Source organism: Miniopterus schreibersii, assembly GCF_964146895.1.
Source record: "Miniopterus schreibersii genome assembly, chromosome: 16".
Taxonomy (NCBI): Eukaryota; Metazoa; Chordata; class Mammalia; order Chiroptera; family Miniopteridae; genus Miniopterus; species Miniopterus schreibersii.
Genome location: NC_138116.1, coordinates 1,055,341 through 1,076,239, shown reverse-complemented (window position 1 = coordinate 1,076,239; position 20,899 = coordinate 1,055,341). Strand labels below are relative to the sequence as shown.

The following is a 20,899-nucleotide window of genomic DNA, read 5'->3' as shown; positions in this document are numbered from 1 at the left end:
GAGAGCTGGTCCTGCCTTTTTTTAAGAAATGTGTTTATTGATTTTAGAGAGATTAGGGGAGAGGGATAGATGCATCGATTGGCTGGCTCCTGCCTGCAACCTGGGCGAGTGCCCTGCCTGGGAGCTGAACCAGTGACTCCTGGTTCATGGGTCTTCGCTCAAACACTGAGCCACGCCAGCCGGGCGATCCTGCCTTTTGTGAGCATGATGTACGCGGGCCCGGCCTGCTGCTCCCCGCGTGTGGGCGTCACTGGCGGAGGGGACGGACTGGGCCTCGGCAGATGAGAATCACCCCCCTCGCGGGAGCAGCCGAGTGTTCGTGGGGTGGGGGCAGCAGTCCCCTGTTACCCAGCACACAGCCGCTGTCCACCTGGGCCTGCAGCCTCTACGCGTCCTGTGTGGGTCTCGGAGTTGCAGGGACCCAGTCCCGGCGCTCTGAGCCTGCCCCCCTCGTTTCCCCGCCTCCGTGGTCTTGTGGGCCACCCGTGGCCCGTCATACCTGAGGCCTTGCCACGTGGGCCGCCCTGGAGTCATTCCTCTGAGCTCCTGGCTGGGGGGGTGAGTGGAGCCTGGAGACACGCGTGCTGGTTAGTCGGGAGTTTTTGTCCCACCCCTGAAGTTTTCCTTGTTGCTTCCTAAAAGCCTTGGCCGGGGAACAGCACCCCCACTGCCTGGGCTCCTCCTGGCGCCGGGGTTGCACTGGAGCTCCGTCCGAGGGCGCCCCCGGGGCTGGTGTGACGGCAGGAGAGAGGACAGGAGGCGGCTTGCGGTTCAGCTGCCTGCGCACCTGTTTCTCCTCGAGGTGCTCTCTTTAGGTAGTTCCATCAAGATACGCCTGGCATACCATGGTTCACCCGCTTAAAGCCCTTTTTAGAACGTCAGCAGTGACTCCCTCAGCAGCTCCCAGGCCACCGTCTGTCTCCGTGGACCCCCGTGCTGGGCATCTCCTGTGGCTGTGGTCACGCACGCGCCCTGCGCCTGGCTTCTCGCACTCGGCGTGACGTGCTCAAGGTTTGCCCAGGCTGTGGGCTGGCAACGTGAGGCCCGTTATTTCAGTTACTAGCTCTGGGGGAGCAGAGGGACTGTGGAGCCCTGTGTGTGCTTTGCTCCCCGGTAGTGTGAAGCCCCCGCGTGTGCTGACGGGAAAGGGCCCCGGGGCTGACTTCTGAGCTGGGGGGAGGCCCAGTGCTTGCTGGGATGCCCCTGACAGCCTGGCTGAGATGCCCAGCCACCTGGCGGCCGAGGGCCCCTGGCACCTGGGGCTGTCTCCTGTGGTTCTCAGAGCTGCAGGACACTATGAGCGCCAGGTCCACTTGCTCCAGGCTCTGGGCACCACCTCCTGCGTGTGCCCTCAGTGGGTCACCAGGACCTCAGTGGTCGTCCCCAAGCCTGGAGAAGAGGTGGAGAGGCAGGTGTGTCCATACATTGTCACCGAGTGGGGGGCTGGAATCCTGATGGGTTTGGGTTCCTGGGGTCGCGTCCATGAGCTGACCAGAAGGTGGGTGATGACCCCAGGAGGCAGGAGTGGCCTGAGGAGCCCCTCTGGGTGGGGCATTGGGCACAAGTGGCTTCTCTGCTGGTCTGTTGGAAACTCCTTAGTATCCTGGGGTCTCTCACACTCTTCAGGGCTTCTCCCCTGAGGCCCAGTCCCGTGCAGCTTAGGGTGCCATGCAGGCAGCTGGAGGCAGGTCCTGGACCCCGCAGTCGGCACAGGGACCCCACCTGGGGGCCCTCAAGCCACACTGAAACCCCTGCCTGGCTCGAGCTGCCTGCAGGTTCTCCTTGGTAGAGGGGGCGGTGTCCCAGATGCCTGAGCCCACACGCCTGCTTTTCTCAGGTGTGGGCGCTGCGGCCAGGAGGCTCCAGCACGTGGTGAGCGTGGGCTTGCAAAGCTCGGGAGAGGTGGGTGGTCTTTCATGAGCGCCGTTCGCTGGGATCACCTTGTGCTGCCTGGAGCCCCGGCCTCCTGCTGTCCCCCAGCCCCCACTGGAGCTTAGTGAGCATGAAACTCGGGGGGGGGGGTGGAACACAGTTCATGGGTGCACGCCCAGCGCGGGCCCTGCTCTCTGCCCTCCGGGCCTCTGGACTCCCGGGCACAGCCGCCGGCTCATCCTCCTGGGCCAGTGGCCAGCCCAGTGGCCCGAGTGGCACAAAGGACAGGCTGTACCCAGGGCAGTCGTCGCTGCCCGTGAAGTGCCGAAGGGGGTGAGGGAGGGTGGTGAAGTTGACCAGACTCTGCCCCAGAGAGAGCAGAACCAAGAGGCTCCGGTCCGTCTGTCCGTCAGCGGTGGGTGCTCCTGACACGGGGCTGGGTCATCGCCGGCCACTGTCAAGAACTGCTGGTAATTGAGACTGTGCTTTGGGATTTCCGTGAACAGAATAGGTTTTAATTATAGGTCGGGGACAGGCAGGCAGAGACATTTGGGGCGCTAACTAGGCCGCAGGGTTCTCTCGGGAAACAGACGTGCCCCCAGCCTGCCCTCCCGGCCTGGGCTCCCCACGCCTCCGGTCATCACTGACGGGCGTGCCGTCCGTGGAGGGCACCACGGGGGACACAGTGGGTGGAGGTCGTGCCATGTGTCCAAGGCTTTGGTGACCCTGTTCCTTGGGCCTGGGGTGTCTCAGCAAAGCGGGGTACAACTCCACGGCAGGGGGTGAGAGTGCTTGTAGCCTAACTGTGAGGGTCTCTGTTGGGGTTCCAGGCAGCCCAGCCCTTGGAGCTGCTGATGGAGGCAGGTCCTGCCCCTGGGGAAGGCGGAGGGCGGCCCACCCCCCACCTGAGGCTGGGGCTGCCAGGGTGCCCGGAGCTGCAGGGAGGGCTCAGTCAAGCCTGGCTCCACCTTCCCGGTCCCTCTCTGACAGGAGGGTGGTGGGGGGAGGTGTGACAGGCAGCCCTGGCTGGTGTGGTTTGAGGGGTCCTGGGGGCAGGGTGCTGCCTGGCAAGGCTGTGGGGCAGCCCCTTGGCCTGATGTTGACCACGTCAGGTGGCCTCCCCCTCCCTGGGCTTCCGTGCTCTGGAAGGCGCGCGCATCCCAGTCGCGGTCTGAGAAAGGGGAACTGTGCCTTCTATTTAAGGGATGTGTAATTAACAAAGCAGAAACAAGATAACCGTAATTTAGATCGTCAAGGATAATGGTAGAGGCTGGTCCTGTTAGCGGGTGGCGTTGACATCGCGCTGGAGGTGGGAGCCCTGGTGCTTGTGCTGTTCGGTTTCAGAGAGCTCCTTGGAGCTGAAGGCCTCAGTGGACAGTCAGGGACCTCCGCGGGGAGAGGACTGAGAAAACAGAGGCCCCTGACTGTCCCAGGGTCCCCGTGTCCAGAGGTGGCACCAAGACATTCAGGGTCTCTTGTGGGGACTCTGCCCGTGGGACAGGAATTGGCTCCTTTGAATCCCAGGACCAAACCACTGCGGCCATCTCCGCTCCCCCACCTCCCCAGACGGGCGCAGGGCTGTGGTCTGGGTGCCTCCTTAGCCGGCGCTGACGGTAACTCAGAGCCTCTTTTGCTTTTAGAGCCGGGAGAGGCTCCCGAGGGCAATGCCAGGCTGTCGTTGCACACAGAAAGTGGCCAAGGTGAACACATGGAAAGGAACAGGGGAAGTTGGTTTTAGTAACGTACTTTCTTTAGCTGAATATACCTCGGATGTTTTTCAACACAACCATTATAAAAATATTAATGAAATGTTCTGCATTTTTTCCCGCTATGAAGTCTTTGAAATTAGGTGTGACTTTGGCACCTTCAGAACCTCCATGGCCACGGGAGGCGGGGCTGCCCTGTCAGGTGGCTGTTACCTGGACAGTGTGGTTTAATTCAGCCCCTTCCCTTTCCAGATGAGACTGCTGAGACCTGGAGGGTTTAGCAACTTGCAGAGGCCACTCAGCAAAGCAGGAGTTAGCGTGAGCCCCTGACATCCTCCAGGTCTTCAGGGAGCAGAGCAGACCCCAGACCCAGGCAGTGTGGATCCTTCAAGGTGACACACTCCCTGGCAGCCACCCAGGGCCATGGCTCAGGGGTGCCTATGGTTTCCTGAGACTTGCCCCTTGGCCTGGGGTTGGGGTTGGTGTGTGGGCTTTTGTCAGTGCGTCCCACTTGCTGGTGTGCTCCCTCTTGGCGCCTCCGTGGAGCACTGGGCGTGGGGACGCCATGGGCACACCCCCGCCAGTGCATCCTGAGCGCAGTGTGCAGGTGAGCTGGGCGGGGCATGGGCAGCTGGAGTCTGTTGGTCAGACTCATGGCCCTGCCACGCCCATAGTCCAGCAGCTCGGGGTTTCACCCACTGATCCTGGGCCAGCTTCCTGTTCGTGGCCTGAGTACCGGGCCCACCAGGCCAGGGAAGGGGCACAGGCCTGGCCCCGGGCTCCAGGGAAGCCAAGGGCTGCAGCCGGCAGGCCCCCAGTGACTGGGGCAGCCTGGGCTGGGCGGCCTTGCTGCCCCTTCCCCCACAGCGCAGTTAGTCCGGTTCCCTTGCTGTCCCCTGGAGTCGTCATTACCCGTGGCAGCGGCCGGGTTACGCTCATTCATAAGCTGCAGGGACCTGAAGGGGCGCAGGGTATGTTCGGGTTCTGAGGAAGGTGGGAAAGGGCTAGGCCACTCCGGATGGGGTGGGCCCGGGTGAATCACAGGCGTGGGGTCTGTTCTAGCCGCCCCTCCCCCACGCTGAGTCACGGCTGCTCTGGAGGGAAGAGACCTGTGTTCTGATCACTTTTGTCTTCTCGGATTACAGGGCTGCTCTGCCCAGGGTGACTAAGTGGGCGCAGTCTGTGGGCCTTAAATGCTTTCAGCTGGGTGTTTCTATAGTGCCGTCGCCATAGCACCCGCTACGCGAGGAACAGGCAAGGCGGGGAGGGGCCGGGCGGGGGCCTGCCTGCCACGGGGACGCTGCGCTGGGGCTGTTTGGCACCCATTGCTAAGGCATCGGAGGTGTGGGGCCCGTTCGTCCCCTGCACCGCTTCCGAGAGCTCGAACTCTCCACTTTTGGGGGAGTGCTGCCCACAGAGCGGGCCAGAGTGGCGAGGCTCCTCACTCGGCCTAGATTTCCAGGCCCGCCTGGTGAAGTTGTGGTCTTTCCCTACGAGCAGTTGGTGCCCTGGGAAAGGAGGTCAGGCCAGCCGGTATTCCTCGACAGAAGTGTGGCCACGTGGCCTCACGGCTGGGACACTGCTCCGGCCAGAGAGCACAGTGCCGGTGCTCAGGCAGCTGGACAGCCCAGGACCCTGGGGGAAGGTGCTGGCTCTCCCCTGTCCTCACGGCCGCACCCAGGTGGCTGCATTGCAGGCCTTTGTAGCTAAGGCAGCATTTCTCCTGCCTGCTCCCCAGGAGGAATGGTCCCCAGGGAGATGCTCAGTGGCCCCCATGCCCCCCCCAGCTGTCCTCCCCACCAAAGCTCCGGTTCCCACTTGAGACCCATCTTTAAACAAATGGAAATCTTCAAAATAAGACATCACACACCCCCTCCCCCCCAAACACAATGGAGGCTGCCAGCCCTTGCTAATGAGGCCAGAGCCCTGGGAGTGGGGAGCGTTGATGTGAAGGACGGGAGCGCAGCCTGGAAACCCAGAAACCGTCCTCAGGCCGGCTGGGCGCCCGAGGGCTGGGCTCAGAAGGAGCTGTTCTCAGCAGTGCCCAGGGCGAGTGCACCCAGGGGGCCCGCGTCCCCGTTTATGTCGCGTCCTGGGTGGCTGGTCAAAGCTGTGCTTTACCTTCTCCAGAGCCCCCTTCAGGTGACAGTGGCCATCGCCCTGGGCGGCCTCCCCTGGGCCTCCCTGCCCGCTTTTCTCAGCACTCAGCCCCTCTCGCCTGGGCGGGGTCCCCACATGCCTGGCTCACCTGAGCCCACATACTCCTCCCATTCCTGGCCACCACTGGAGCTGGTGGGGACGCTACAGCAGCCCCCAGGGAGCACCGCTGGGAGGTGGTGACACAGGACTGGGTGGGTCAAACCCCGTCTCCTGCTGGAACCTTGCAGAGGCTCCTCACGAGGCTGCCCCGTAGGGGCTCCTGGGCACCAACCGAGCCCCCTGTGTTTGTGAGGACAGAGACCAAGGTGTCCTTGTCACCAGCCATGTTCCCAATGGTACCCTGAGAGGGGAGGGACTGGCTGCAGCCCCACGGTGCTGGGGGTGGGACACCAGTGTGTGCATCTTCCCCCCCCCCCCCCCCCCCGCACGTGCTCCCCTCTCCCTGAGCGAGCCCTACCCCTTCCCAGCCCTGTCTAGAGCCAGTTCCCGCCCCTGGGCCTGTTTTCCTGTCCTCACAGCACCTGTGGGCCTTCCAGACGGGGCTCTGGGGGGGGGGGTGTGCACAGGCACCCTGCCCACCACAGCAGCCAGGGGCATCTGAGGGGCCCTCGCCCACAGCACGCGTGCCCACTGGGCCTGCAGAGGCCTAAAGCTCGCGGAGCCTGCGGCTCCCTTCCTGCTTCCTGGAGGAGCCGCAGGGGAGGGGCACGGGCAGGGGCATTTCGTAACCGGAGGGAAAGTACTCAGCTGCCCGGACGCGGGGGAGGAGCAGAGGGAGCTGGGGAGCCCCCCGGGGGGCCTCCTGCCTGTGCTCAGACCTCTCTCCAGGGCTGGCGGGCTCTCCCCCAAATGCCATCCTGGGCTCCCCCGGCACATTCGTGGGGGAGCCGGGGCTTATTCCCAGAGTCTGTGGCCTTGGTCTGGGGCGGGCAGCTATTCTGGGGCCCATCTGAGCTGCACTCCAGGGATTCAGTGGAAGATGGGTGGTCTGCAGGGCGGGGGGCGCGGGCCCCGGGTTCTGGGCACAGGGCCGGGTGGGTCCCGCCTTGGGGCGCCGCGGGGACAGCGCGGGCCGGGCCCGCACCGGAAGCCGGCGCTCGCCCCCCAGCGCCCGCGGGAACAGCCTGCTCCGCGCTCCCCCCCGCAGCCGCCCACCGGCGTGGCACCGCCCACCCGCGTGAGTCAGAGCCGGCGGGAGGCCGCCCCCTCGCGGCCCGGGTTTGCCCCTGCGGGGGACTGGCTGCTGCGGGAGGAGCCGGTTCTGCAGCCGGCGCTCCGGACAGTCCCGCGCTGGCGGGCCGTCAGCCCCGCTCGGAGCGCACCCCGGGGGCTCTGCAGACCCCAGCGGGTGCGCCTGGCTGCCGCCCCCGGGGTGCGCCCACAACCCGGTGCAGCTTCTGCACAGAAAGTTTCCAGCCCGGATCAGAGCAGTGGCGCCCGGCGCCCGCCCCCTCGGGTCTGGGGGGCACTAGCCTTCCCCCCGCTCCCGGTGCTGGGATCCGGGAGGCGCCCATCGCCACGCGCCGCCATCAGGCTCCCGGGCGGCGCCCGCAGGACCCCGCGCTTGGGGCTGCGGGGTGCAGAGGGGACCGCGGGCTCAGGGGCGCGCTCCCGGGGGACGGGGAGGCGCAGCGGGCCAGGGGCGGTGCGGCCGTAACTTCTACTCAAACCCCATTGGCCAAAGCAAGCCACGTGCCCGGGGCCTGCCAATGGGCTGGCCGGGCGCCGGGCTCCGCCCCTGGTGGGCGGGGCCAGGGGCACACCTGTGGGAGGACAGCCCCCCCCTCGCAGCGGCCTCTGCGGCCACTTTCCACCCAAAGCCCCCTTTTCCTCTCCTCTCTGTCACCCCCTTGTCAAAATGCTTGTTGTCCCGTCCAGTGGCCTCCCGTGGTCAGAGTTTGTGCCATTTTTTTACGACTCTAAATTTTGCTAAAACACTCAGTGGGAAACTTACCGTTTCTAAGCTCAGGGCATGGCCTGGGGTCCCACTGCCATGCGGGGCCCCCTCCGCTGCGTCCTGACGGACCCTCCGGTGCCTCCCGTGTGAGCTGAGACAGGTTCTGGAAACTGCCACACGCGAGGGCCCAGGGGATGCCCCGCGAGGCAGGGCGAGGGGCCTGGGCGCCTGGGCCTTGGACTTAGGGAGGGGCTGGCCTGGCACCAGCTCTGGGCAGACAGCACCCGCCCCCTCAGAGAGGAGCCTGACCCCTCTGCAGACCACCTGCCCTGAGCCCCTGGTAGAGGCTGGCCCCGGGGCCACACAGGCCACTGCGGGCAAATGCAGAGGGGCAGGTGGGCTGGACGGTGTGACAAGCCGGTGGGGCTCCCGGACGTGGCGTGAGCGGGTGATGTCCTGTCACCGGCTCATTGGTGCCCCCCCCCCCCCAGTACATCGACGCCATCAGCAGCAAGCAAGGCGAGCTGGAGAGCTACGTGTCGGACGGATACAAGACGGCGCTCACCGAGGAGAGGCGGCGGTTCTGCTTCCTGGTGGAGAAGCAGTGCGCCGTGGCCAAGAACGCCGCCGCCTACCACTGCAAGGTGAGGCTGCCCCCCGCCCGACCCCGGGTCCTGCCTCGAGCCGTAAGGGAAGCCGCCCAGTGCAGCTCGCCAGGCGTTTCGGTCCCCAGGGAGAGGGTTCCCCCGGGGAGGGTCCTGGACCGACAGGTCAGAGGCTGCGGGCATCGTCTGAGGCGCTGCCGGGTGCTTTTGAGAACAGCGTTGCTAACAGCCCGAGAGGGGTCTCCTCCGGCCAGCCCCTCGTAGAGGCTGCACTGCCAGGAGCCCCTCGTAGAGGCCGGCTTCGCCCCCGGGACACACTCCCCTGTAAGGATGGGCAGCTTTCGTGGGCCCCTGTTCCCCATAGTCCGTGGCAAGGGCTGTAACATTCCAGAACATTCTGAGAGCTTAGAGCTGACCGGGTTCTGCAGATCAGTGAGGTCCACACCCACCCACTCATGCACGCTCTTGACCTGAGTCTTGGCTTCCGCCCCCATGGCCTGGCTACCAAGGAGACAGAGGCCCCCCCTTAATGGAGAGCCTGCTGCCTGCCAGGGTCTCCTCCAGGGCTACTGTCACAGGCACAAAGCAAGGACAGTGCCAGGACCTGCATCCTCTGTGGCAGCCTGGGTGTGGACGGGGGTGTGGCCTCCACCTGCACACTGGTGCTCACTCTGCCAGCCACGGTGTTCTGAGCAGGGGTGGCTGCACACCCCCGTGGCTCCAGGAGGCTGCAGCGGGCACCTGCGCCCTCTGGTGGCGGCCAGGCCCCGTGGTCGGTCAGGGAGTGCTAGGCCCATCGGTGCCTCAGGCGGGAAAGCCATCATCCTGGGGACACCACTACCTCTGAGAGGTGACACCTGACTTCCCAGGCAGCTGGGCCCAGCCCCTTGGGTGTGGCCTCTGTCCCTCTAGCAACGGGGGCTTCATAGCCCGGTGGGGCCCTAGCCACCCTGGTCATCCCAGACCTGAAGCCGCTCAGGGCAGTGCCCTGACCCTGGGGTGTCCCAGCTGGTGCTGGGTTCCAGCTGGCCTTTCTCACCAGCACCCCAGGCTCTCCAACCATTTCTTTCCACCAGGAGCCAGATAGTGAATATTTTCAGTTTCAGCCATTATTCAAGGAAGCGGCCACAGTGACGTGTAAACACACAGACCAGTCAAACTTCATTGCCAGACGGGCGGGCACCCTGGGTGTGCTGCCCTGGCCCCTGGTCCATGCCGCCAGCCGTGGAGGGGCCACACCTGCTCAGCAGGGCGGTTGTCCACACCCTCCAGTGTTCCCACCCAGGCAGCCCAACTTGCGGCACTGGCCCTTCCCACAGTCTCCGCCCTGCCCCCGAGGCTCCCAGCGCTCAGGTCTGCCGGGGACGGAGCTTCTTAGTATCTGGCAGTTTGTCCACGACGGGTGTACGCGCTCCGCGGTTACCTGTGTGAGCCTGTGTTCCTGTCTCCGGGGTGGCATCGTGAGGTCGGCAGCAGGCCCTTAGGGAGGCTCCCGGAGGTGCTGGAGCCCCGCTGTCAGCCCTGACTCCCGCCCTCCCTGCTTCCTCTGCTGCAGGGCAAGGACCTGCTGGCGCAGAAGCTGCCGCTGTGGCAACAGGCCTGCGCCGACCCCAACAAGATCCCGGACCGCGCCGTGCAGCTGCTGCAGCAGCTGGCCAGCAGCAACGGCGCCATCCTCCCCGGCACCCTGTCGGCCTCCAAGTCCAGCCTGGTCATCTCCGACCCCATCCCGGGGGCCAAGCCCCTGCCGGTGCCCCCCGAGCTGGCCCCGTTTGTGGGGGTGAGTGTTCAGCCTCCAGAAAGCCTTTGTGTGTGGGGGAGGGCAGCCCCCCTGCCGCGGTCGACGTCCCCGCTGTGGCCGGGGCTCCACGCCGGGCCCTCCTGCAATCCTGCGCCCTTGCCCCGTTCCCCGCAGAGGCTGTCCGCCCAGGAGAACGCTCCCATCATGAACGGCGTCTCGGGCCCGGACAGTGAGGACTACAGCCCCTGGGCTGACCGCAAGGTGGCCCAGTCCAAGTCCACGTCTCCCCCACAGCCTCAGACCAAGATGAGCGATTCCTACTCCAACACGTTGCCTGTGCGCAAGAGCGTAGCCCCGAAAAACAGCTACGCCACCAGTAAGGGCTCCGCAGGGGCTACGCCGGGGCCCCCGCCCCTCCCCGCCCACAGTAGCGATGACACACCTGAGGGAAGGTTGGGGGGCTCCAAGGCGCGCACACGTGTGTGTGCATGTGCCGCATCCTGGGACCCCTTTGAGACATCCATCCTGGGCTCTCAGGCTGCTCAGGGTCCCCGTTAAGTCTGGCAAGTGGTGGGGCGGGTACTGGGGGGCCGTCAGTTGACAATGGGACAGCTCTGCCCCATGGGCCCCTGGGCCCCTTCTGCCTGGGACATGCTCTCCCCCCCCTCCCCCCTGGGGGGCCTGGCATAAGCTTCCTGATCAGCCAGTGGGAAGCCTGAGGCTCAGCCACAGGGTGAGTGGCAGGTCTGAGCCGCTCCACATCCCCAGGTCCTTCCAGAACCTGAGCCCACAGGGCTCTGCCAGCTTGGCAGGGGTCCACCAGGATGCATGGTCCCTCCAGGCCCGCCTGGGGCCTCGGAGCCGACGGGAGGGTGCCCAGGCCCCTTCTTCCCCTCACGCCCACCCTGTCGTCCGGCAGCTGAGAACAAGACACTGCCCCGCTCCAGCTCCATGGCGGCCGGCCTGGAGCGCAATGGCCGCATGCGGGTGAAGGCCATTTTCTCCCACGCGGCCGGAGACAACAGCACCCTGCTGAGCTTCAAGGAGGGCGACCTCATCACGCTGCTGGTGCCCGAGGCCCGGGACGGCTGGCACTACGGCGAGAGCGAGAAGACCAAGATGTGAGTGCCATTAGGGCAGCCTTCTTGCCCCACGGGCCTGGGGACACCGTCCCTGACCCTGGGCCCCTGCATCTCAGCGACTCTGGGCTCTTGTGAGACTGTCGAGGTCATAACATTTCACGGCCGAAAACCTGACCAGCAGACACCAGACGGGCCTCTCGCTCACGGGGCACGTCCAGCTCCCCTCTCTCCCCACGTCTCTAACTCTGCCAGGGCCCCTGTGTTCCTGGCACCGTCCCTGCTGGTGGGCTTGTGGCTTCCCAATCAGTACAGGGCAGCCTGCTACCCATTCTCCGCCCCCACATCTCGGGCAGAGCTGGGGTCCTAGGAGTCTGAGTTCTGCACGCGGAGCCTTCGTGGCTTAACAACACCTGTGCCCAGCAGGCTGTCTGACTGTCTGGCTCTTGCTGAGCCTGGGGCTGCCAGTCAGGGACTCCACCCTCCCACTGCCCCCCGTTGTTTGGATGTGTGTTGGCGAGAAGGGGACCCCACTGGGGCACGGTCAGCCCCGACACCTCCCTGCCCTGACAGGGGAGGGGCTGGGCCCGGCTCTGCTCTGGCCTCCAGGCCGCTGCCGTCCTGGGAGGGGCTCCGAGCAGGGACCCTCCCTCCCAGTCCTCCTCTGGTGTTAGTCCCGTGGCTCAGCCTGTGGCCTCTTGGGGCTGCGGCCCCGCCCACTGTAGAAGCGGCAGGATCTCCGCCCGGGTGCCGCGCACTCCGCAGCCCCTGGGGAGGCAGCTGCTGCAGCTTCCGTCCAGGGCCCGATGTACCCGGGAGGCAGGCTGAGGCGTCCTGGTCTCCGGGAGCGCTGGCGAATGTCCCCACCACGGACACGCACAGCCAGGCACGAGAACCAGCGGGACTTGGGGCGGCAGCCTGCCCTCACCGGAGCTTTCTGTTGCAGGCGGGGCTGGTTCCCCTTCTCCTACACCCGGGTCCTAGACAGCGATGGCGGTGACAGGCTGCACATGAGGTGAGGTGCTGCGGAGGTGCTGGCGGGGCCGTGGGGAGAGCGGGTGCTGCTGACTGCGGCTATCGGAGCGCCCTGTGTGCTGCACGTCCGAGGCCCTGGGCGCATGGCAGGGAGGTGCTCTGTGAGGGGGCCAGCCACTGTGCCGCCTGGGCAGCCTCGTTCAGTGACCGTCAGGAGGAGCTCTTCTTGCCCTATGCTGGGCCTAGGGCACACCCACTGCCATATCCTGCAGGCAGGGTATGTGGGGGGTCCCCAGCCATCTCCCACGGGTCCCCCAGGTCCTCCTGGCCCTCAGGAGGGCACAAGAATTGCTCCTGGAACTGCAGAGGGGCCGAGCGGCTGCTGGGAGGGCAGGGGTTGCCGCAGGACTCAGCCTCTGAGCTTCTTCCTGGCACACCTCAGTGCCCAGTCCAAGGGAGGGGCCCACGGGGTCAGAGCAGCTGCCACCTGGGCCACCGAGAGCATTCTCTCGTCACCCCCTTTTTAAGGGGTTGAGTTTGGCGTGGAGATGGGGCCTGAGGGGATCCTGGGCTGACTCGGCCCTGAGCGCCCGTGCCCGTGCCCGCAGCCTGCAGCAGGGCAAGAGCAGCAGCACCGGGAACCTCCTGGACAAGGATGACCTGGCCCTCCCGCCCCCCGACTACGGCACATCCTCCCGAGGCTTCCCCTCCCAGACAGCCGGCACCTTCAAGCAGAGGCCCTACAGCATGGCTGTGCCCGCCTTCTCTCAGGTGAGCGCGAGGGGCTGAGTCCCCGGGCGTGGAGCGCGGGCTTGGCCGCAGCCCCACACTGGCACCTCCGCTGGGAGGCCTGGTGCCTGACCACAGGCTTGGGTCAGGGGGCGGGGCCGAGACTGCCCGGACGCCGCCTCTGGACAGGAGCCCGGGCGTCAGGGAGAACCTGGTGTCCAGGAGCCCCTCCCCGAGAGCATGGGACTCTGGCAGTCGAAGGTGCAGACGTGGCACTTGCCACTCCTGGGCTGGGATGTGGCCGGGACCTTCAGGGAGAGGCTGATCCGGCTGCTGGAGGCCTGGTGCCTCAGGTCACGGGGCCAGCCTGCTGGTCAGTGAGACACTCAGTCCCATCCAGCTTTGCCTGGCTTCGTGGCACAGCTACCACACTGGGGGGCCCTGACCACTGCTCACAGCTCTCACTTCCCAGTCTCTGGGTTTGGTCTCGGTGCTGAGAGAGCTGAGGAGAGTGTCCCCAATGCCCCTCGATGGCCCCGGAGCCAGGCCAGGCTGGCTGGGGTGTGCGGGCCTGGGAACCAGTCCAGGCTTGCTCAGGCTGGGCTGCAGGTCACCATCGCTGCAGCCCCCTCTCCTTCCAGTCTGTCAGCCCTGCTTTCCCACCCAGATGTCACTGGTTTGGGGTCCTGGGTTTCTGGGGAGGGCCCTCAGCCTGCCCTGAGACTGCCGGGTAGCCCTACCTCACCTGCTCAGGCGCTCCTGCCATGGGAGATGTGTGGAAGGGGGTCATCAGGTGATCTGTCTTGCATGTGCCACGAGTCTGCTGCAGGCCAGACGAGGAGGCGTCCCCGTGATTGGGGAGGTCGCCTTTGTCCGTAGGGGAGGCGGCCTCTGCACCCTCAGCCACAGGCAGCACGACACCCTGGGGTTGGGGGCACCTGCCCAGCCAGCCCCGCCGCGCCAGTGCTCCTCGCCCGGAGACCCCAGCCTGACCTGTTTCTGCCTTTCCTCCCAGGGTCTGGATGACTACGGGGCACGGGCCGTGAGCAGGTAAGGGGCTCTCAGAGTTGTCCTTGGGGACTGTGGGCAGTGGGGGGCGGTCTCCCCGAAGGCGGGGCTGGGGCAGCTTCCTCTGTGGGATGCTAGCTGGAAACCGTGCAGTCTCCTCTCCGGGCGAGCAGGGCCCGGGTGCCCGTTTTCTGTCCCCCACACTGAAAGCCCCGGGCCTGTGAAGACCCCTAGGGCAGGACGCCCAGTCCTGAGGCTTCGGCCCAGAGTCCGGGGGCATCGCCGAGTGGGAAGCGGCCCCTCCTAGAGCTGCCTCCCTGCCCTCCGTGGGTGGGCGGGAGCCGGCGCGTCCCCGCTGGCCGCCCCTGCGGAGGGGCCAGGTCCCACCCGGCCCCTCGGGGCTCCCAGTGCTGCCCAGCAGGCCCTGCAGGAGCCCCTCCCCCGGCTCAGTGGCCCTGCGCCCCTCTTCCCCGGCGCCCCGTCCGCTCGGCGCACGGCTGGGGGCTGGGGCCTCACGGGCCTCCTGCCCAGACCCTGGGCCTCTCCCGTCCCCCCCGGCCAGGTGACCCCGGCCCTGAGCTGCTGAGAGGCTGCCCGGGGGAGGCGTGCGGCCGGCAGCTGTCCTTGCTTTGTTTCACAGCGGCAGCGGCACGCTGGTGTCCACAGTGTGAGGACGCTGACCACGGGCAGCTGCTGCTCGGAGAGCTTCCGCCCCCCCCAATCTGTCTGGTCTCCATCGGTTTCCTCCTCAGCTCTCGCTGGTTTGTTCTTGGGTCATTTTTCTTCCCCACCTGCTCCCTCCTGCCTTTTGGTTGGTGACCCCAGACCCTGAGATCCCCAGGGTCCATGGTGCTGCCCCATCTCTGCTCCGTGTTTACACGCCCCACACGTGTCCCGCCAGCCGGCAGCGTGGAGCGTGTCCTGGCCTCTGCCCCCCACCTGCCATGGCCACGACGCTCAGCCCCTTTCAGAGGCTCACCGTGAGCCAGCTCTGAAGTTTGAAGAAAAAGAAAAACCTTTAAAAAAAAACACCAAAAAAACAGAAAAAAAACCTGAAAACAGGAAAAGGACTTTTTTCCTAAAAACAAAAACAGAAAAACAGATATGCATGGACTCCGGTGTACGTACTGTTATTTCTGCATCTGACTCCCCCAGCACCTGCTGGCGTCTGTCAGAACAGGGAAGGAATGGGGCTCCCAGAGGCCCACGGCCCTCTGGGCCCGTCCCGGGGCCACCCCCCACGCGGGGCCTCCTGAGGAAGCTGGCGCTCCTGTGAGGGAGGCTGTGGCCCTGGCCCGGCCCGGCCCGCGCTGCCAGGCCGGGCTCCTGAGGGTTTCCTTCTCCGTGGACGCTGTTGGACCGTGTACAGAGACCAGAGCGTGGGTGCCACTTCAGGCGTGGCGACCGCACACAGCGCCCTGGTGGGAGGGGGTCGGGAGCAGGCACTGCCCGGCTGCACGCGGACATTCCAAAGACTCCAGAGACCACCCCACCCCACCTGTTCTGGAAATCGGTTCTTTAACCAGCCTCGTGAGGGAGCCTCGGCCACCCGGCCACACAGGGCAGGGGCCCGGCCAGACCTGGCAGGGCCAACCGTGAGGGGGGCTTTGGGCACTCCGCCCACACGCCTGCCACCCCCAGGGAAGCAGGCAGTCCCTGCCCCCATCCCCCCTAAATGCTCTCATCTTTTTGTGTGTCTTGGTGGCTTCAGAAAGAGACACGCTGGACTCAGTGGCTACTGGTATTGCCTCCTCACACACTGAATCCGGGAAGCAAGTGAGGGGGCAGCCCCCGGCCTTCCCGCCACGGAGCCCCGGGAAACTGCAGACGCTCCTTTAATGATGAGTTAGCAAGAGCCGCCCGTGGACTTTGGACGTGGCCCGTGGATTGGGACGTGGCTGGTAGCGTTTGTGACGGAAGCCGCCCAAGACACAGACCGTTTTATATTTAAGGGAAACACAAAGCCAGAACGTGGACCTGTGTAAAAAGAACCTGTGTTGGTGGTCTAACCTTGCTAACAGATCCCAAATCCAGGGGACTCCACGCTCGATGGATGAATGTAGACCCAAAACCGCAAAACTTGTACGAAGATGTAAAGTGCTGAAGATACTTTTCCCGTTTCTTTTTTTTTAAAACTGAGTTGTGCCCTGTACTGCAGTGGTTTGAATAAAAGTTTTATTTATTGCATCAAGTTGGGTGTGGCGCCTCCTTCCGGCCCACTCGTGGATCCCACGTGGCCACCCCACAAGAGTGGTGCTGTGGCCTGCCCCTGTGGCTTGTGTCCCTTGCTCCTGGCGGTGAGCTCCAGCCCCTGGGCGTCCCCCACCCTGCACCAGCCTCTGCGCCCCCTCAGATCCCTCAGACCCACCCCCACTCATGCAACAACCACCCTTGTGTTCCCTTGCAGCCCCGATGTGGAAGTGGCCAGATTTTGAGCCGCCGTCTCAAGTTAGTAAGTGCCCTGTTTTCTTACGCTGGTTAGTCTGCGTGTGCAATGGCCCTGGACAGACCCTCTGGCCTCTGCCTGGCAGTCAGGGCAGGGCCCGAGGGTTGGCCGGCCTGCTCTGCTCAGGGCTCAGGCCTTTGCTTCGCCTCAGTCACTCTTGGGCTCATGGATTTCCTGTCGGGGCTGCTCTGCTGCCCGCCTGTGGCTCCTTCCCGCTGCTGGGCGCGGGTCTGGCCTGCCCTGTGTGTGGGTTTCTCTCCTGCCTCTGCTGGGGGCTTCCGCCACAATCAGGGTGGACCCGGTGATCAGACTTTGGGCTCCTTTGGCCGAGTGTCCCCTCAGACTGGCCTGTGGGCATATGTCTGAGCCTACCTGGCGGCTCCCGGGTTGGTGAGTATCGTAGCCCCAAGAGGGCTGGGAGACCAGGATGGGACCTGGGGACTGCTGCGTGGCTTTTGCCAGGCGAGTGCCATAGGCATGTGGGAGCAGGAGCGCCGTCTGCCCTGCTGAGGCAGTGGGTGCTGAGGCGTGGCTGCCTGCTCTGCCCCACCCACCTGGCCTTGGCCCGCCCACCTGGTTCCAAACCAGGCCCTCGGCCGCCAGGCCTGGGTGCCCTCTTAGCTTTTCCAACACCCTCCTGGTGACAGTTCCTCCCGTCCTCAGAAAGCACTGACAGCCAGCAGGGGACATGGAGCCCACAACTCTGGGTCCCTGGACCTCCCCTCAGGGTGGCCACTGCTGCCCACCTGTCCCCACCCCACCCCAAGTCACTGAGACGACGACCCACGCAGCAGCATCCTGATCCTTGGAAAGGATGGGATCACCTGACCCAGACCCCAGCAGGTCTGGGCTCCCGCCCTCCCGTCCCTGCCTGTGTTGATGAGCTGCAGTGTGCGTTCTGGGATGTTCTGGACACACGCTCCTGAAGTTTGGGGACACGGTGGAAAGGCCTTTGTGGTTCAGCAGTGGTCGGCCGTGGGCCACCTCCTTCCCTGCCACCGCATCCCCGCCGAGTGGCCCGCCTGTCCCGCTGGAGCTGTGCTGACCGTGGTCCCTCTAAGCTGGCGGGGCCGAGCTGTCCGTGCCTCGGGAGGCACCGGGAAGGCTGAGGCTGGGGACCATGTCCCTCGGTGTAAGGCAGACCCCGGGGGCCCAGTGGGCATCGGGTGAAGCGGGCACACAGCACAGCGCCACTAGCCGCACAGTTGCCTGGCCCATGACTCAGCTGGTGGGTGCCCAGCACCACCTCTGGTTGAAGAACCCTGCCCAGCTCTGCCCAAGTTTACGGCCGGGAAGGGCCGAGATGATTCTGGAAGGGCTGGTGTTCTGAAGCCGTGGAAACCACTTCGGTTTGAAGACGAGACAGCTCCAGAGAAGACGACCGTGTGAGAACCGCCCACTCGGCTCCCCTGCTCCAGACGCACGGAAGACTGCGCTCGCTCGGGCCTGCGCTGCCCTCAGAACGACCGCTTCCCGTTCGCGCTGTGGACCCAGGGAACAGTTCTGGGGATCCCCTGACAGCCACAGCCACGTGTTTCCTGAGACGAGTTGAAAGTTGCCTGACTGCAGGGTCAGAGGCGGCAGGGATGGTGCAGTCAGGGCTCCCCATGCCCACGGTGCCCGAGGGCTGCCCTGGGGCACCAGGGTCCTGGAACGCCGTGCCCGCTTGGCCCCCTTAGCCCAAGACCCCAGACCTGCTCTGCACCCAGAGCCGACATCCAGTCTCCACGTAGAGGCTGCCGCTGGTGGTGCCCATCCGTGAACGCCTGCCCCGTGGCTCCTGGTGAGGGGACAGCTGTGACCTTGGAGCCCCCGCCAGGGGTCAGAGCCCCGACAGTTCTGACTTGAAGGGGACTGTGCCCCTGGGCTCCGCTTCCTGTGCCATGTTCTGAGCTGGTTGTACACCTGCCCGGTGCCACTGGGAGACAGGCAGTGACCAGCGTCTGCAGGACGGACTCTGCAGTGGCCCCGGGTCCCAGTCTTGTCTATCTCACCATCTCAGTGCTGACCCCAGTCCCTGCTCGGGGTCACAGAGGTGCCCTCCCCAGGGGAGCTCATGAGCAGAACGTTCCAGAAGAGGGGGCAGTGCCCTTCCACCCAGGGTCTTTGGCCTGGGCTGTGAGGGGCTGTGGGAGGGAGCTGTTCAGGGGGCCTGGAATGTTTGCCACGGCCGCCGGTGTCCTCGCAACCTGCAGCATGGACGTGTGGGTGGCAGTGTGTAGGTGGCCATGGCCGCACTGTTTGGGGGAGCAGATAAGGAAGGTTGGGTGGGAGGCCTGACACCTCTAGGTGGGGCCTTCCTGGCCCTACAGCTCCCCTGCAGCCCCTGTCGACGATGCCGTTTGCCACTGACCCTCTCTGATGAGAAGCTGGTCAGCGGGAGTGTACTGTGCACTGCCCAAACCCACTGGCCACTCTGCCCATGGCTGTGGTCACACCGGAGCCATCCTTCCTCCTCTGGGCACAAGGTCTGTGCTCCTTCCTCCTCTTGGTCCTGGACTGTAGGTGGACAAAGCTGTCCCATTTGCAGCCCCCCAGGGCCTCCCACCATGACCCTGGTTGGGGACAGCCGTGGGCACAGAACCTTCCTTGAGAACCACAGTCTAGTAGAGGTGGCAGCCAGGGCACGGCCACTCTGTGCCCCAGTCCCAGGGGCAGATGTCACTGGTCACAGCAGACCTGGCCTCAGGAACCTCCACGTGGCCCCCGCCCACGGCCGGCTCCACGGAAGCTCGCCTGCGCAGATCGCAGCTGAAGAGGCCCAAGCGAGCGGGGCCTGAGACCCCACTTGGCTGGAGCGGCCTCTTGTCGGGCCTGTGATGCCCAGAATCAGAAGAGCTTAGCCACCAACTGTCAGATGCCATCCTGCAGACGCAGAAGCCGAGGCTTGATGGTCCGCTCCTCTCAGGACCTCATCCTCGTGAAGTCAGTCCAAAGCGTCCCCATTCTTTAGGAAACACCAGGCGCTCAGGAGCACGCAGGTGACCCCCACCCTCCGGCTCTCCCTGGGCGCCCTGCACAGAGCGCCCGCCACAGCCGAGCGCCTCCCGCCCAGGTAACGGCTCCAGGGCCGAGTGCTTCGCCGGGAGTGTGGTCCTGTCCCTGCCCAGCCCTCTGTGTCCCACGTGCCATTGTGCTTGTCACCCCTGGCTGCCTGCCGCCGCCCAGCCTGCCATCCCGAGGCTCCGGGGACGCCGAGGACCAGGCCGGGTGCTGGCCCCCGTGTTCATCTTGTTCCATCTCAGTCTCTTGTCTGGCCGGTCCATCTGTCCGTCCACTGTGGCCTCTGGCATGCAGGGGAGGGTGCAGCTCCCTGGGGTGACAGGTGGCTGCCACCTCACGGGGAGGTGGTCAGCCCCTCTGCAAGGGGCCATCACCCCGACGGACCTGTGGCTGCCGGTGTGTGTGGGCCTTGTCTGTCCTGTCACCCCTGGGATGCCAGGACGCATGGGCTGGGCTGTGTGGGCTGCTGGGCTGTGTCCGTGTGTCACAGACCTGTCCTCACAGACAGGCAGACAGCAGCTGGGTGGCTTGACCTTGTGGGCCCCTCCCCAGACTTGGATGCGGGCCCACTGGGGACTGGGAAGGAACTGGGTCCCTACCCCAGAGCAGATGTGGAGGGTGACGTAGGCCCTCCCCGTCCCAGCCCACCCTGCCCTGGGAGGGCTGACGGTTCCTGTGGGGGTGAGCGGAAAGTGGTGCATTAGGGTCAGTGGCCCTGCGGGTGGGGCCCTCCCTGGCTCTCCCAGCAGCCTCCATCCCCTCCCCCCACTCCAGCTCTGATCTCAGAGGCTGGGCTTTAGGGTCCAGGTTGGTGCCATTTGGGGTGCTGGGGCACAGGGCAGCCCGGGCGGCACAGCCGCTCACAGCATCCCCTACTAAAAGCCGTGTCCTCTCCCCCCCAGGAATCCCTTCGCCAGCGTCCAGCTGAAGCCAACAGTGACCAATGACAGGTCGGCCCCCCTCCTCAGCTGACAGCCACACCTGCACCCGCCGCCCGCCGGCCCGCCCCACCTGTGAGCTCTTTTGCTACGACTGACCTGCGAGGCCGCCCTTCAGAGGATGTTCCTTCCACACCCTTCACCTGCCTGCGCTGCCCCCACTTCAGCCTGGCCTGGGCTGGACCCCGGCTACTCCTGCAACAGGGCACCCGTGACCCCGGAGAACTGAGGGGGGCTGGCCGGATCCGGGACCTGCGGGCTGGCCGTGGGGCCACAGAGCCCTCGGGTGAGGGAAGGACATTCCATCAGCTTGTGGCTGGAAGGGAGCCCAGCTCCCACGATGCTCTAGCTCCTAGATGTCTGGTCAATAAACAGGCTGCCTACCTGTGCCCTCTGTGATCTGTCATCTGGGGGGTGGGAGGCCTGGGGCGCAGGGAGGAGAGAGCCTGCCATCCTCTTTGCTGGGTGAATATCTGAGCACCTAACTTCCTGGCAGGCCCTTGGCCAGGGCTCTGCCGGGCCCTTCACACCTGCTGGCAGTATTGGGGGACCTCTCTGTCCCAGGTCCTCCCCACCCAAGCCCCCATTCCCATCTCGGGCTGCTCCTGGGGCCACCACTCTCCTCCCTGTCCCTGGGGGGGTGGTAGGCGCCATGGCCTGGGTCCCTGAGCTGTGAGCCATTGGGGGGTGTCTGCCACAGCATTCCTGGATGGGCGCTGCCCCCCTCCCTGCCCCACCTC

The 20,899-nt window shown here is 65.4% G+C and overlaps 1 protein-coding gene across 7 annotated transcripts in view; it reads left to right on the top strand.

The window, feature by feature from the left end:
• The window catches only part of BAIAP2 (BAR/IMD domain containing adaptor protein 2), a 46,385-nt gene extending 25,836 nt beyond the window's left edge, over positions 1-20,549 (top strand). Inside the window, exons 7-16 of one of the 7 annotated variants that reach the window (XR_014000564.1) lie at positions 8,127-8,279; positions 9,796-10,020; positions 10,156-10,357; positions 10,901-11,102; positions 12,007-12,075; positions 12,644-12,806; positions 13,780-13,814; positions 14,413-14,533; positions 16,180-16,224; positions 20,124-20,547. Coding sequence is in view for 6 of the 7 variants with exons in the window: in XM_081162604.1 (XP_081018730.1) it covers positions 8,127-8,279; positions 9,796-10,020; positions 10,156-10,357; positions 10,901-11,102; positions 12,007-12,075; positions 12,644-12,806; positions 13,780-13,814; positions 20,124-20,193 (1,119 nt within the window). In the remaining variant the exon portion in view is untranslated. Of the gene's footprint in view, positions 1-8,126; positions 8,280-9,795; positions 10,021-10,155; positions 10,358-10,900; positions 11,103-12,006; positions 12,076-12,643; positions 12,807-13,779; positions 13,815-14,412; positions 15,962-16,179; positions 16,225-20,123 lie in introns of those variants that run through there. The other 6 variants (XM_081162609.1, XM_081162606.1, XM_081162607.1 and 3 more) reach the window with 6 other exon arrangements.
• Positions 20,550-20,899: the final 350 nt, after the last annotated feature.